The sequence below is a fragment of the Aptenodytes forsteri genome, unplaced genomic scaffold, assembly GCF_000699145.1.
Source record: "Aptenodytes forsteri isolate BGI_AS27 unplaced genomic scaffold, ASM69914v1 Scaffold180, whole genome shotgun sequence".
Taxonomy (NCBI): Eukaryota; Metazoa; Chordata; class Aves; order Sphenisciformes; family Spheniscidae; genus Aptenodytes; species Aptenodytes forsteri.
In genome coordinates, this window is record NW_008795486.1 from 1,564,620 (window position 1) to 1,578,278 (window position 13,659).

At 41.7% G+C, this 13,659-nt stretch overlaps 2 protein-coding genes across 2 annotated transcripts in view; one reads left to right on the forward strand and one right to left on the reverse strand.

Moving 5' to 3' along the window:
• Positions 1-5,767, forward strand: part of TMEM126A (transmembrane protein 126A) — a 6,919-nt gene extending 1,152 nt beyond the window's left edge. Inside the window, exons 2-5 of the mRNA XM_009281323.2 lie at positions 776-900; positions 3,994-4,187; positions 4,752-4,866; positions 5,515-5,767. Coding sequence (XP_009279598.1) covers positions 785-900; positions 3,994-4,187; positions 4,752-4,866; positions 5,515-5,719 — 630 coding nt within the window. The 5' untranslated portion in view covers positions 776-784 and the 3' untranslated portion in view covers positions 5,720-5,767. The remainder of the gene's footprint in view (positions 1-775; positions 901-3,993; positions 4,188-4,751; positions 4,867-5,514) is intronic.
• Positions 5,768-13,258: 7,491 nt separating this feature from the next.
• CREBZF (CREB/ATF bZIP transcription factor) overlaps positions 13,259-13,659 on the reverse strand; it is a 2,162-nt gene continuing 1,761 nt past the window's right edge. The window contains exon 2 of the mRNA XM_019472605.1: positions 13,259-13,649. Coding sequence (XP_019328150.1) covers positions 13,259-13,649 — 391 coding nt within the window. The remainder of the gene's footprint in view (positions 13,650-13,659) is intronic.

The following is a 13,659-nucleotide window of genomic DNA, read 5'->3' on the forward strand; positions in this document are numbered from 1 at the left end:
GCTCTGGCGGACAGGGGGGCAGCTTCTGGCATCTTCTGACAGAAGCCACCCCTGCAGCCCCCCTCCCCCGCTACCAAAACCTTGCCATGTAAACCAAATACAACTTACGCTTTCTGACTTGATACATGTCTCTGACTAAGAGTACCAATTACAAAAAAGTCCTTAGTTGTGGAATATAAAAGCAGAGTAGATGTCTTCATGATTTCTTTAAGTCTTTTCAAAGAATGGATTTATTTGGGGTTTTTCCTTACGGTTCTGTTTGACAGTTAAGTCAATTTAAACCTGGAGTGTTGCCAAATTCCGTGGTCCCGTTAGCATCTTCCTTTGCGCTGCTGCCATTAGGGATCATTGTGTTAGAAGGTGATCCAGCTGGAAAAAACAAGTACGCTGCTCATTGTTCCTCTGAGCAGTTTTCATCTGTGTGTTTCCTGATCCAAGCTGCTGTACGGCCCCAGGGTTGGAGGTGCTGGGGCAGGAGTATCTGGAGGGTGAGACAGTCCATCCTCATCCCACTGAGTACTTAAGTTGGCTTAGAGCAACTGTCAAACCACAGCTGCAATGTCACTAAAGAAAGCAGTTTGTTAGGGTTCATGTAGTCATAAATATCATAGACTTCTGTAGCTGGATAGTGGCCTTTGTGTCTGAAAACTCTGCCATGAAAAATAGGAAATGCATTTGTGATTGCATAGTGCCAAAAGAGTCCAGAAGTTTATTTGATACATATTGGGGCTGTGTAACTTTGATTACACTTGTTTGCCTGTTTCTTATGATCCAGGACTTCAAGATGACAGGAAGAGAGTTTCTTGAACTAGATTCTCCGCAGCGAAGACTATATTTGGAAAGATTTAAGCGGGTGGAAGTCATACAAAAGATACTCAATGAGCTTCCTAAAGCAGATCAGTAAGTGCTGGTAAAATAAATGAAGATAAGTGCATCAAACATTTCAAGTCTTTTGGAGGCTTTTCTTTTCCCTTACTCTTCTATTGCAAATCTTCCTTGCAGTTGCAAAAATATTTAATTGTAAAGATGCTTATTATTGTCCAGAACAGAAAACTTGTTTTGTGTTTTTTAAATATGGTTAGTTCACTCTTATCTCTGGTCCTGCCTAGCCGGTTTCTGGCATATGCTCCCCGATGCTTCAGGTTCTGGGGTGGCTGATCAGCCCCGACTGGCTCTGAGCATTCATACAGTCCTGTGCTAGAGCTAATCAATTTTCTAGGAAACTGAAATGTTGGAGAGCATAAGGCAGAGACTCTTGTGATTCTGCAGGAGTCATCTTGTGTCCCGCAGGGCTGGCCTGGGGCCAGAACTGAGTGAGCATCAACCTGCTAGTTCCTGCATTTCATTCTGCCCTGCTCCCCGTTTCAGGAAGGTGAGACTGAGGTATCCAGGTGGTGGTGGTGGACGAGTCAGCCAGAGTCGTGCTGGCTCACCAGCAGGGTTCTGTGCAGCACAAAACCAGCTAAATGCCTTCTGGGCCTCACAAACAACCTTTTTGTGTTTTGTGATATTGCGTTTCACTGCAAAACCTTACTGAACCTGAGCTGGTTCTGTAATAAGGAGCTGTTTGCACGTGTGTATCATCTTGGATAAATTCTGTATACGTAAGAGTAATGGGAAGCTTTTTTTTTTTTTTAATTTAATAGAACTAAATTGCTGGCTAAACAAACTGCCGGTAGTAACACAGGACCTCCCCACACAGGTGAGAAGGAACAACACCAAGGCTTTATCCCTCCCATTACAGTTAGTGGTGCAGCTTTGTGTAGGATCTGCTGCCCTCCCTCACATTCAATTTACGCCACTTCTCCTTCCCCAGAAGAGCTGGGGAGCTAAGGGGGAGGCAGATACCTCAGTGGTGATGTGGTAACGTCTTGATAGAAGCTGTGGTACTTAGGGACTGCTGGGCCTTGGAAAGAAATAGCTGCGGGGGCGTGTGCAGGACCTGAAGTTTGTATATCCAGAGGGGAGGTCACTAATGGCTGGAAGGGAAGAGGAAGCATGCTGCTGTCAGGCTGAGAGAGTTCCTGTTCACCAAAGCTCGTTTTTAACACTAGGGAGCTAGTATTTAAAACAAACAAACAAAAATACCAAACCCCAACCCTTCCATCCTCCCTGTCTTTCCTTTTGTGCAGTGTAGCAGTTCTGTACGTCAGTAAGCCTGAGTAGATTCTGCTGGTCCTAGGTACATTAATTTGCTCGGTTTTGGATTCTTAAATACGCTGCTAAATTTTAATCTCGGTCCTCCACATTTATGTATCTGCACGCATGCATTTCACTGCCTGCGACTGTAAACGTACCAACAAAATGAAATGGCTGGTTTGCAGAAACTGCGCTCTGGGGACATTCTGTGAATGGCATCCGGTATTGGGAGAACGGTGATTTGAAAAGCAAATTTCTTTTTAAAACAAAACACAAAAAAAGAAACATAGCTCCTAAATAAGGGCAAGAGGGATATCTGACCGGTAAAGTTCTTTTGCTATATAGCATCAGGATTGAATTGTTAGTAGCTTATTTTCATGTTTGAAAATCTGGTATGTACCAAGCATGAAAGTATTTTCCTATTCAAAATGAGAAATAGTTGGTGTCATTGATGTCGGATGTTTTTAATGTTTAGGTTTTGCAAGGTTAGCACCTACATCTCTGAAGTCTTTTTTGTATGATTTGTCAGTGCTTAATGTTACTCTAAGCATTACAATGTAGAATAATTTTAAGTAGGTGGATTTGTAAAAATCATGTATTTTAATTGCTAAATGGTTTAGAGATTGTCACATTTGATAATTTTGCAAATAAATATGACATTTGGCCTAGCATAAATTTTGTGATCGGTTAAGCATTTTATTTTCTTTGGGGCTTTAGCGATAAATCCAATTATGACACATTTTAAAAATACACTTTTAACATAATAATATTGGCACAGCCTCAGCATCGGAGTGCCTTCCGGTGAATTGCTTTGCCTGGCAATAGTTGTCAGTCCGGGAATTTTAGATTTGTGGAAACCTAAAGCAAAGAGTTGTTTCCACTAATCGACTGACTGTGCCAGGTCTAATGCTAAAATTAATGCATAACTTCCTTCCGCGAGTCAAAAGAAATAAATAACAAACTGCTCATCAGGCTTGTAAAACTGGCGTGCTTTCCCATTCCCTCTTGCGTTACCTGCTGTGATGGAGCGTACTCAAATGGGAACTGTTTGTCCAGATAATAAATGCTGACTATCTCTGGCCAGACTTTGTTCTATTCTGCCTTCAACATGTCACAGATTGCAACAGGAGTAGCTGCTCTAAACCGTCTGTTAAAAACATGGTAGATAACAGAGTCCACTCCCTGTTATCAAGGGAAAAATAGAAGCTCCAGTTCTGTAAACCAGTATGCAACCTTTGACTAGCGTAACCTCCTAGCAAGGTAGGACCTTAAATTCGCGTGTTCCATGCACACAAGGAAGGCTTACAGGCCTTCGGCCTACAGAATCACTACAAATGATCTGCCAGCAGCTGCTGAGATCGTTATTGCAAGATCCTAGTTGCCCTGGTTGTCCCACCTGATCTGTTCTGTAAGCTCTTATGTTGAAACTAAATCTATACTTCTGGGTAAGCAGGCTAGAAACAAGGCTGATTACAGGAGCCAGCTGTGATTATATATCTTTTTTTTTTTTTTTTTTTTTTATTTATTGTGAGAAAACATTCTCCTTTAGAAACATGCTGATTAGGAGAGCCAATTTCATGACGTTTCCATTCGCCATAATACAAAAAAAAAAATTGTAGAAAAGGCTCCTCAGCCTTTCTGTCACTTCATTCTTGAGGTGTGTGTGAACTCGGGCATGTAGTGAAGGATGCTGTACCGGTTGCTTTTGAGAGTAGTTACTCTCCATTTTGCACCAGCGAGAGATTTAGATCTCTTACCTCTTATTGTAGGATGTTCAGAAGTGAATTGTAGCACTGAGTAAACCAAACTTCTTTACAGTTCTCAATTGCTGAAGCGACTTTCCTTCTTTCACAGGAACCTTTGTAATCATGGCTCATACTTCCTTGCAGCAAATGCAAGCTTATGCGGCTTGGCGGCAAATAACTTCTTCAGGAACATCCTACACGTCAGAAAGGCTTCCTTGGTGTCTGCTTTGCCAATGGCTGTTATTCCGTTTCTTTCAACAGCAGCGGTTTATGAAGTTTTTGTGCGTGAGCCTTTATTTTCAGGTAAAAACCTCATTACTCCTTGTTTTCGAAAGGGCTTTGCTTTCGGTACACAATGTAACACTAGAGGAGCTTTTCCTCTCTGCAGAACAGTGGTCTTGAACGGTTGTGGTCTTGAAAAACCTCAGTTTGCAAAGCAGGGTTTGAAAAACAGATTGTCTAATGCCTTGGGCAGCACTGAGGTGTTGCAGTTGAGCAGGAAAGGAGATATATATATATGTTTATATATGTTTATAAAAAAACTTCCCGTTACGCATCACTGATTTTTTAGCATCTTTCACTCAAAGTCATGTAAAAGTGACTGCAACAAAGCAGTTCAGTTTCCCCCATCTGTACGATTTCATCTGAAGGTCAACTTTAGAGTGATAAATTCTTCCTGGGTTGGAATGATTTTTTTTTTTTTTTTTTTTTTGCAAAAGGAAGAGTCCTTCTTTCAAAATTTCTTGCGTACCTGCACAGCTTGGCCATTTCTGTCAAGCGCCTGTTGCCATGTTGTTGCACGCAGCTTATAAATTGATGTGGTGGTGCTATGTGGATATTGACAGTGAAATACTGTTTGTCATGCAGGTGACCTAAACTGTGAGGTCTGCGCTGTGGTCAGAGGAGGATTGATAGGGGCTGTTGTGGGTGGTCTCTATCCTGTTCTCCTGGCTCTCCCCGTGAACGCAAGCCTTGCAGCCAGGTATGTCTTATTAACCTGCAGTGAGTGAAATGTATTTGTTGGTCAGATCTTCAGTTCTCAGTTTAAATTCCGTGGATTTTTAGTCTGTGCACACCTATCTTTTTGTAGGCTTTTAGTACATGGAAGGAGATGTACATTAAGGTCATCTCATTACAAGGCAAAGTTAGTAAGAGCTATGCCAAGCCTCCAAAGTGAAACAAGATCCGCAAACTGATAGGTTGTAAAGAACTTGTCTCTAGCTGGAACCTTGCAAGCTACCCATGATGTGCCTGGGTACGTGAAATTGTGGCTGCCGTCCTGCCAAGCGGCGAAGCTTGCTGCTTAGTGCTGTTCGGCTGGACGGCTGAGAGACCTTGCCGATCCTGGGCAGTGCCCAGCTGCCAGGCTCCCTGGCAGGTGTAGTTCTGTGGATTGGGTCGGAACACAGTGAGGGGATGGTGAGACTCGGCGGGGCGTCAGCAACGTGGTCAGGATGGCATATAGCATTTATCCGGAGAGCCCAGGACCACCGGGTGAATTTAACTTAGGAGAGCAAGGGGAGAATGAATATCTACCTAAGTATTTTTAATGACTTTAATGTTAAATATTGACGCTTAAATTGGATGGGGAAAAAAAAAGCAAGTTTCTACCACTGTTTATGTTGTTTAGGTATTCTTCATCTCCCTTGCCGGGGAAGGAAAACCTATTGCGCTTCTGGCTCACAACTGCTCAGCCTGTCTTTAGGAAGATGAGTTTGGGTGTACTTATACAGGTTCTAACTGGATTATATCTTGCCACTAAACATCACGGAATATATGTCAAAATACTGCAGCAGATGAACACTAGCAGGGATCCGGAAGAGTTACAAGCATGAAGTTAAGCAACTTTTCAATTGCCTTGGATAAGTAACCATAATAAACAAAGAAAGAAATTTTTGCTGGCTGTCTTTTTTAGTAGAAAAACAAAGTTAAGACTCTGCACTGGCATTCTTTTCAGTTATGAATTTAAAATGCAAGTGAAGTTTTTCATTATGTCCAGCTTAGTATATACACCTGAATAACAGCTTTATAAGGACAGGTGTTTTTTCTTTGGAAATGGGGGAAAAAAAGCATTTATATTGGCTGCTTAGTGTTTGGCTCTAAGGTGATGCTACGTCTTGTAGAAGCTGTATGAGTTATTGAAAAGGGTTTTTTTTCTTCATAATGCAAACCACAGTATATTATATAAAAAAAAAGGGGGGGGGGATCAAGGAAAGTTTTTTGGTTTTGTTTTTTTTTTTCCTAGAGATTCCTCAAAATCTGAGTTTTTTTTTCTCCCTGAACTTTCCTCCGTTCTGCTAGCACGGAATTTCTGCCGCAAGATTAGCCCGTTTAGGCTGTTACAAGGGTCACTCTATACACCGTAGAGAACGCTATTACCACAGAACAATCAGGAGTGATACTCCTGTCAGACTTCCCAGCATATATATCAAGTGACCAAAAAAAAAGCCTAGTCAGAACAAACTTTGTCCTTGCAACCAGTTTGCCTTGAAATTAGTCTTTCCCTGAAGCAAGGAACTGTGTTGAGAGGCCTCAAAAGGCTGGTGCTGTTACTGCAGTATCTCAGCTGCCTCGAGTTTCAAGATCAGTGGTCTGGAGTCATTCACTTACGTGTCAGGCTTGTCTTCACATTGGCCACTCTATGTTCTGGAGCAGTATAAATTGCTAATTTTCCTACTGCATGAGATCTTTAGTGTGTTCTGCAGTTTGGGAACTAAATCAGAATTTTTTTTCTAGAGAAGCAATCATCTCAATCTGATGTGTGTCTTAACTGTGAAACGCATACAATTGCTGGTCAGCAAGATCTACGCTTCAATAAAATTCTAGTATCCCCAGATGCACATGGAGAATTATGAGATTAATGAGAATTAAGAATTCAGCATTGAGACCTTTAGTTGAATTGGTTTAAAATTTATGCTCTAGCACTGCTGAAAAATGTATTAAAGGAGTTTCATCACACTCATCTACCTTTTCCTAACAGATTTGTTGTTGCAGCAGGAAAATCATGCACTCTATTTCTCTCTAACCAGGAGTAGCAGCCTGACTTGCACGGGGAAGCAGCAAAGACAGACTACCTCCGCAACGGTCATAGAATCATAGAATCATTGAGGTTGGAAAAGACCTCTAAGATCATCGAGTCCAACCGTCGACCCAACACCACCATGTCCACTAAACCATGTCCCTAAGTGCCTCATCTACACGTCTTTTAAATACCTCCAGGGATGGGGACTCCACCACTTCCCTGGGCAGCCTGTTCCAATGTTTCACCACTCTTTCAGTAAAGAAATTTTTCCTTACATCCAATCTAAACCTCCCCTGCCGCAACTTGAGGCCATACGTTACGTAAAGTTAGTTTAGTTTTCCTTAATTCAAAGTCTTGCTGTATGGTGTGGTGTTCCAATACTGGCCTACGCCTAAACAGCCATCTTGGCCTTACCTTAATCACCCCACTTCAGAGATTGTCACGGAGCAAGTATTTTACAAGACAGTGAGTTATGGTATCTCCAGAAGTCACCGGACTTCAACCAACAGAACCACTTACCTGTGACAACAAAAACATAATGCAAAGCTATTACTTTGCAATAGTATCTTTACGAACAAAAATGAATGGCTCAGTGATTGTTATTGAGAGTGTTTAACAAGATGTCTTTAAGATACTGTAAAACAGATCCTAGCGCTTTTGAAAGCGTGAGATTCAAAACCATCTTCTGTTCCATGTACTATTTTCATTTTGGTATCAAGTGATAATTTTTCTCTGAGTAATCAAAGTGCATGCTCTGATATTTAATGATCTGATTTGGACAAACCCCCATTTTTTTAGATATTAATTTCTTAGGGTGAAAGGTAAAGATTCTATGAAACAAGGAAAAAACCACATTCTTCAATGTTTTTTTTAATAAGTTGCAAAGACCAGTATTTGTTTCCAGCATAACTGATGAATACACAAATTGCAAATATGTATTTTAAGTGTTCCGCATTGGTCATGTCAGAGGTCAGCTATATACTCCTTAGGCAAGAAAGGTGGCGTGCTTACAAAAAAGGAAACTTTTCAATTGTAACCTGTGTATTTCTTAAACAACTGGGGGGGAAAAAAGTTCTCAAAAGTAAGTTAAAGAATGAAGACTGAAACCGTTTCAAAATTCAGCGGGACACCAAGATGCTGTCAGTAAGCTCCAGCGTGTACGTGTGTGAAGGAGTGCCCTCACGGAAATCTGGAAACGCTCCCTCCACTCTCCATTTCATACGCGGGGTACAACATACCTTGTACAACTCGAGAAGTCAAAGGACGAGCTTTTACCGGTTCTTGGCCTCCTACCAACTGTAACAAACTCCTTGCGAACACTGCCTCCCTGTTTGAAAATCTGAGTTAGAACAGGTTTGGGTTGTTTCCTTTCTTCTACCGTTTTACTAGAAACAAGCCAGCTGCAGACTACGTATCGCAGCAATAGCTTTTGCTGCCTTCTCAGAAGAATGCCTGTGTCTAACGGACAGATAACCTATGCTGATGGACTTCTGGCTACTCCAAGTCTGAACTACTGCCAAAAGAATGCCGAGAGGCTGGCTACAGGTAGGAATCAACAGAAATACTAAAAAAGCACTAATTTTATCTTCTATATGTACCATTTTTGATGCTGAATCTCAACATTACAATCTATTCCACAGCCCCCTGCAAATGATACCCTCCTCTCCCCTGTACCCGCCCTAGTCCAGCTCCTGGCATCCTCCTGCTAATGAGCAGAGGCAGAATTATTTCTCCAGATCTGCATATCCCACTTAAACTGGGTGAAAAACTGTAGAATCAGCTACTGTCAATGTGTGATGTTACACAGGGTGTTCTTTAAACACAAAGCCCATTTGAACAACCCCCATACCCAATATATCCCCGAGACATTTACAGCCTAACTAACTAATATTTGCTATTAAGCAAATACAACCCTATAAACACAGTATGTTGCTTCTAGCAGAAAACCTCTTTAACTACAAGCTCTAGAGAACCCAAGTTCTTAAAAATCAGTAAATTTACAAAAGGCCTTTGCGTTTTGCAAAAGATCTCTGTGTTTCACAGGGAAAACTGATGACCGTTTGGACAAGTGGCATGAGAAATCTGACAATCTGGAATACCGTTCCCTACGTTTACTTTGCTGTCACCTCTCCAGGCAGCTGGAGATTGCAGAAACACCAATTTGTTTTTTCCTCCCTGATGCTGCTAAGCTCTTCAGAGGAAAGAGAGAGAAGCTAATTTAGAATGCTACTAAGAGTCACAGTACCGGAATCAAACTGTAAAGAACGAACCAAGAACTGAGCATGAAATTATTTCTTATTTAAATGCTAAATAGTCTTCGAGCGGCTGTGGGGTGGAGAAATCTAGAAAATGAAGGTCCCATGGCAGCTTAACACTGATGGTTCTGTGCTATGTACAGTTTAACAAACACAAATTTCAACGCTGAACAGGGTATTTTCTACAACTGGAGGCCAAAAAAGGCAGAGCATGCCAGTATGCTATTAAATTTTTAAGCAATGTTTTTTGTGAAATGTTCCTTTTTATCAAGCTGCAGACTACTTTCCCTAGAATGCCTGGATGCTAGAAAGCCAGCACGCTCTTTTAAACTGCCCTCTACAAATAAAGCATTTAAGATTAACAGAAATCAAACAGTACAGTGCATGGCTCACCCTGGAGCTTTAAAAATGTTCTGTCCTTTCCGCACCCTCAAACCTTTGTTAGTCACTCCAGTGTTTAGCGTGGAAGTAACAATCCGATGAAAGATTATGGTTTAACAGCGTATTTTTAACTGTCATCAAACTTCAGAACCTAAAAAGGGGACAGAAAGGAGGAAGGTGCCAACAGACCATGGAAGCGTTTATGTAAGTGTTCTACTACTCCATGGTTTATCGATCAAACATAGCCACATTAATAAAACAGTAAGAAAGAAAAACAACTGTAAAATACAAGGAGTGGCGATTCTCAGAAGCATAACTCTATCTTCAGTTCAAGGAATAAAGCCTTCATTTTGTCCTCACCACAAACTTAACTTGAAGGACAGATGAGTAACCATATTTCTCCTGGACACCCTGCTCCACTTTATCTTGTTTTCCAACAGATGACCCACACGGATAGCAGCAACAGCATCTTCCCCTTTCTGCTTTCCCATTTTGTGTAACGAACCCCTCAATTAAAGCAAGGCATTAATGAGAAGAAAAAGATGAAGAAACATTTGAGCCCATAAACTGAAAGATCAACAAGTCTGATTTTATTATGATATTGTATTCTTATCTGGATGGCACATAATTACAAAGAAACATTTACAATATATTTTCAAGTATTAAGTTATGTCATTTCAAGGCTTTCACTTCAAAAAGCTACATTAATAATACACCATACAGATAGTACAGTCGGTTAGAATTTCAAATAACTTCCTCCCCTCTATTTGGTTTAAATATGATTCAGTAGGCACTAGAAATGCCTGCAGCCACTTACTTTCTTGGGACTTGACCTTGTTCTTGTACTGGTATACATCATTTTGCATGTCAGAAAATCAGCTACTCTCAGACACAGCTCACAGGTAGTTTCATGACTAGAGTGATGTGCAGGTTCACAACAGAGACCAGAACTAAGTCCCTGACCTCTACCATGTAGCAGTGATGCAAAAAGAAAGAATGCATATTTAAGTTAACTTAAAAAACACTTCTACGCTGAAGTAACTGTAAAAATGCCATTGTAACATCCCATACTTGCTACATTAGTGTTTCTCTTTTCATCAAGCATGTTAAACTTCAAAATAAAGCATGTTCATGAAGTCTGGGCTAGGCAGATTGAGCCTAGGTTGAATCTAACTCAATTATTTCCATTTTGCGTATCAGTCGGCACGGGTCTTGATGGTTAACTCCGATTCCTGTGGCACTGGTATAACCCGTCAATTACAGCAGGGTTACACAATTTAAGACTGAAACTTTGAACAGTCCTGCAGATGCCACCACAGAGGTGTAAGGTAACACATATCCCACTAAGTCTCTTTTGTGCTGGCAATATGCCCTGAACAGATGGAATTCTGCATACACTGGAATAAAACCTGTTCAATAGGATATTGTCTTTTAAAAAAAACATCTTGGATGACAGTAAATGATCCCAGCATTCAACCTTTTTCTTTTTTTCTTTTTTTAACCAAAGACAGCAAAAGCCCTGTTACCTCTTTATTCTCATTTCTTATACTACCTTTTAAAATAAAGCAGGAAATGTGGCCAGCAGCTGGTCCCGTCTCTTCTGCCCCAACACAGCTGAATCCACTTTAGCATAAAGAAAAACAAGGATGCTAAATACACATATACTTTATCACACAGTGATGTTTCACAAAGAAAAATCAAACTCCTTTTATACTGATGAACACTTGATAGGGTCTAGCACCAATAAAGCAAATGACTGGGGGAAAACACTTTCACCTTCTACTTAGCCTTAAACACAAAATTTAAGGCTTTAAGAAACAAGACTTCAGAAACACTAAACAGAATCTTTTTTTAAAGAAGTTAATAAATGAAACTGTTTTAGGAAAGTCTATTCTTTGTGAAACCTCACTTTACATATTATCATTTTCACAATCCTTCTTCCCCCAACTGACATACATATAAACAACCTAAACATTATAATACAACTGAAAAAACAACCCACTCATCTTTTGTGATAGGGAGAAACACTGACTAGTACAAGAAAACACACGCTACTGTTTGTCAAACTATTTTTCCTCCTATCTCAGTTAATTACGGAGCATTTTTCAAATCATTAGCCTCAAGATACATACTTGCTCATCTCCAAACTGTGCTTAATTATATAAAGTTATAGATTTCTGGATACTGTAAGAGGCTAAATTAAGAACTCTACAGTAAAATTAAGCACATGCATATACATGCAATATCTTTAAAATTTAAAGCTACTTTGAAGTAACATAGGAGTTTCAGTGTGCACGGGCACAGAGATTTACTTATGGGAAGCTAAAGTAACGAGTTACTTCGATGCACTGCATTCTTCAAACCGCAATTCTTGTTAGAGGTCCATGCAAAAAAGTGACTCCTCTACATTAGGATTCCACTGTACAGATATAACCAGTGTTCAGGTTCTGCTTAATCGGGCAAAACTCCGCATCATGAATTAGAGTAAGCTAGAGAAGGACTTTTTAAAGGTACCGTGCATCCCAAACACTAGACAGTATTTTAAACCAAAAGGTCACAAATTCTTTTTTTTTTCCATTTAAAAAGCAGTTTACTTGCACGTTTGGGACAGTCCCCTATGATAAAAGGCTGTAAATGTCACATCCCCCTTATTAGCATATTTTCCCTTTTCAGCTCATCAGATACTTAGTTTAATAGAAAATTCTTATTTCAAATGGCCTAAGTGTTTATTTTTTAATTCAAACGTAGCTCATGTATTGGCTACTATATGCATACTCATTTAAAAAAGGAAAAGAGGAAAACAGCTAATTAGAATGACGTGATTGTAATTTTCACTATTAGTTATCATCCAGAGCTAGAAACATTTTGGCAGAGTAGGCCAAGGACCAGAGAAATCATTTCCTGAACCAGTCATTACAAGAGACTGGCATAAGCAAAGCAAGCTGTCTGATACCGCATTATGGGAATATATTGATCCTTACCAGGTTGCGAGGTGGAAAACGACTGTTCTTTAACCCCTACACAACGGAGCCTGGCAGGGCAAGCACCTAAAAGAGAAACTGTCAGAGAGGTTTTAATAGTAATGTATAACTGAGATGCAGTACAATTTTATATGCATGCTTTCTTTTGCCGATCATTACTATTTTCTTAAGTCTGTCCAGTGACGATGTCTTAAGGAAGTTTTTGGTTTGGTTTTCTAAGCAAGCATTTTCGGCTCCTCGGGATAAGCAGGCTAGACATTATCTGACTCAAGACCGGGTAGTCAGTGTTATCTTTACTGGCAACTGCGAAGTGGAACCGAGCACACCTTCATGCGTCAGGTCGGCATGATCTTTTCACCCAAGTGCTGCAAACGGGCTCTGGCGGCACCTCTGCGTGTGTATGCGCGTCAGTTTGCACGACAATTATCGCACTGCTGTACACAGCTTTGCACGACTCTTACGCCAAACAGGCTCAGACCACTACCGTCCGCACGCCAGATCTACATGACCTTTAACCAAGGCCACCATCTGGCTCCCAATGTGCCGTTCAAGAGATTTTTTTTTTGTTATCCTGGCCATTTACGTGCCAGGTTCCCCTCCTCTGCATCTCCCCCAATACCACCCCATCACCACTGTATTTATTCTTTTCCTCCGCACCATCGCCTGCTTCCTCCGCCACGACGCGAGGCCCCTAGGGGCGAGAACCCCACGAGTACTTGCAGCAGGTACTTGACCCTACATTTTGAAGGAGGCCGCTGCTCGCCGAGCGCAGATGGAGCAGAACTCCACCGACACCTGATCCCGGTCCACGTGGAGGCAGATCCCGCCGGGGGCCGCCCACTCCTCCTCCGTCTCCGTCACCACCGCCGCCTCCTCCAGGCTGGGGGGCCGGGAGCTGGGCAGGGCGTAGTCGTGGTCGCTGCTCTCGCCGGCAGGCTGGAGGTGGTGGTGATGGCGGCGGGGGCTGCCCGTGTCCCTGAAGAGGCTGGTGCTGAGCTGCAGCCCGCCGGCGCGGATCCCGGCTAAGCGGCTCAGGAGCTGCCCTAGAGCGCTCTGGTTAGCCAGCACGGCCCGCAGGTAGCTGCTCTCCCGCTCCAGCTCTCGCAGGCGACGGCTCAGGCCGCGGCTGCGGGCCC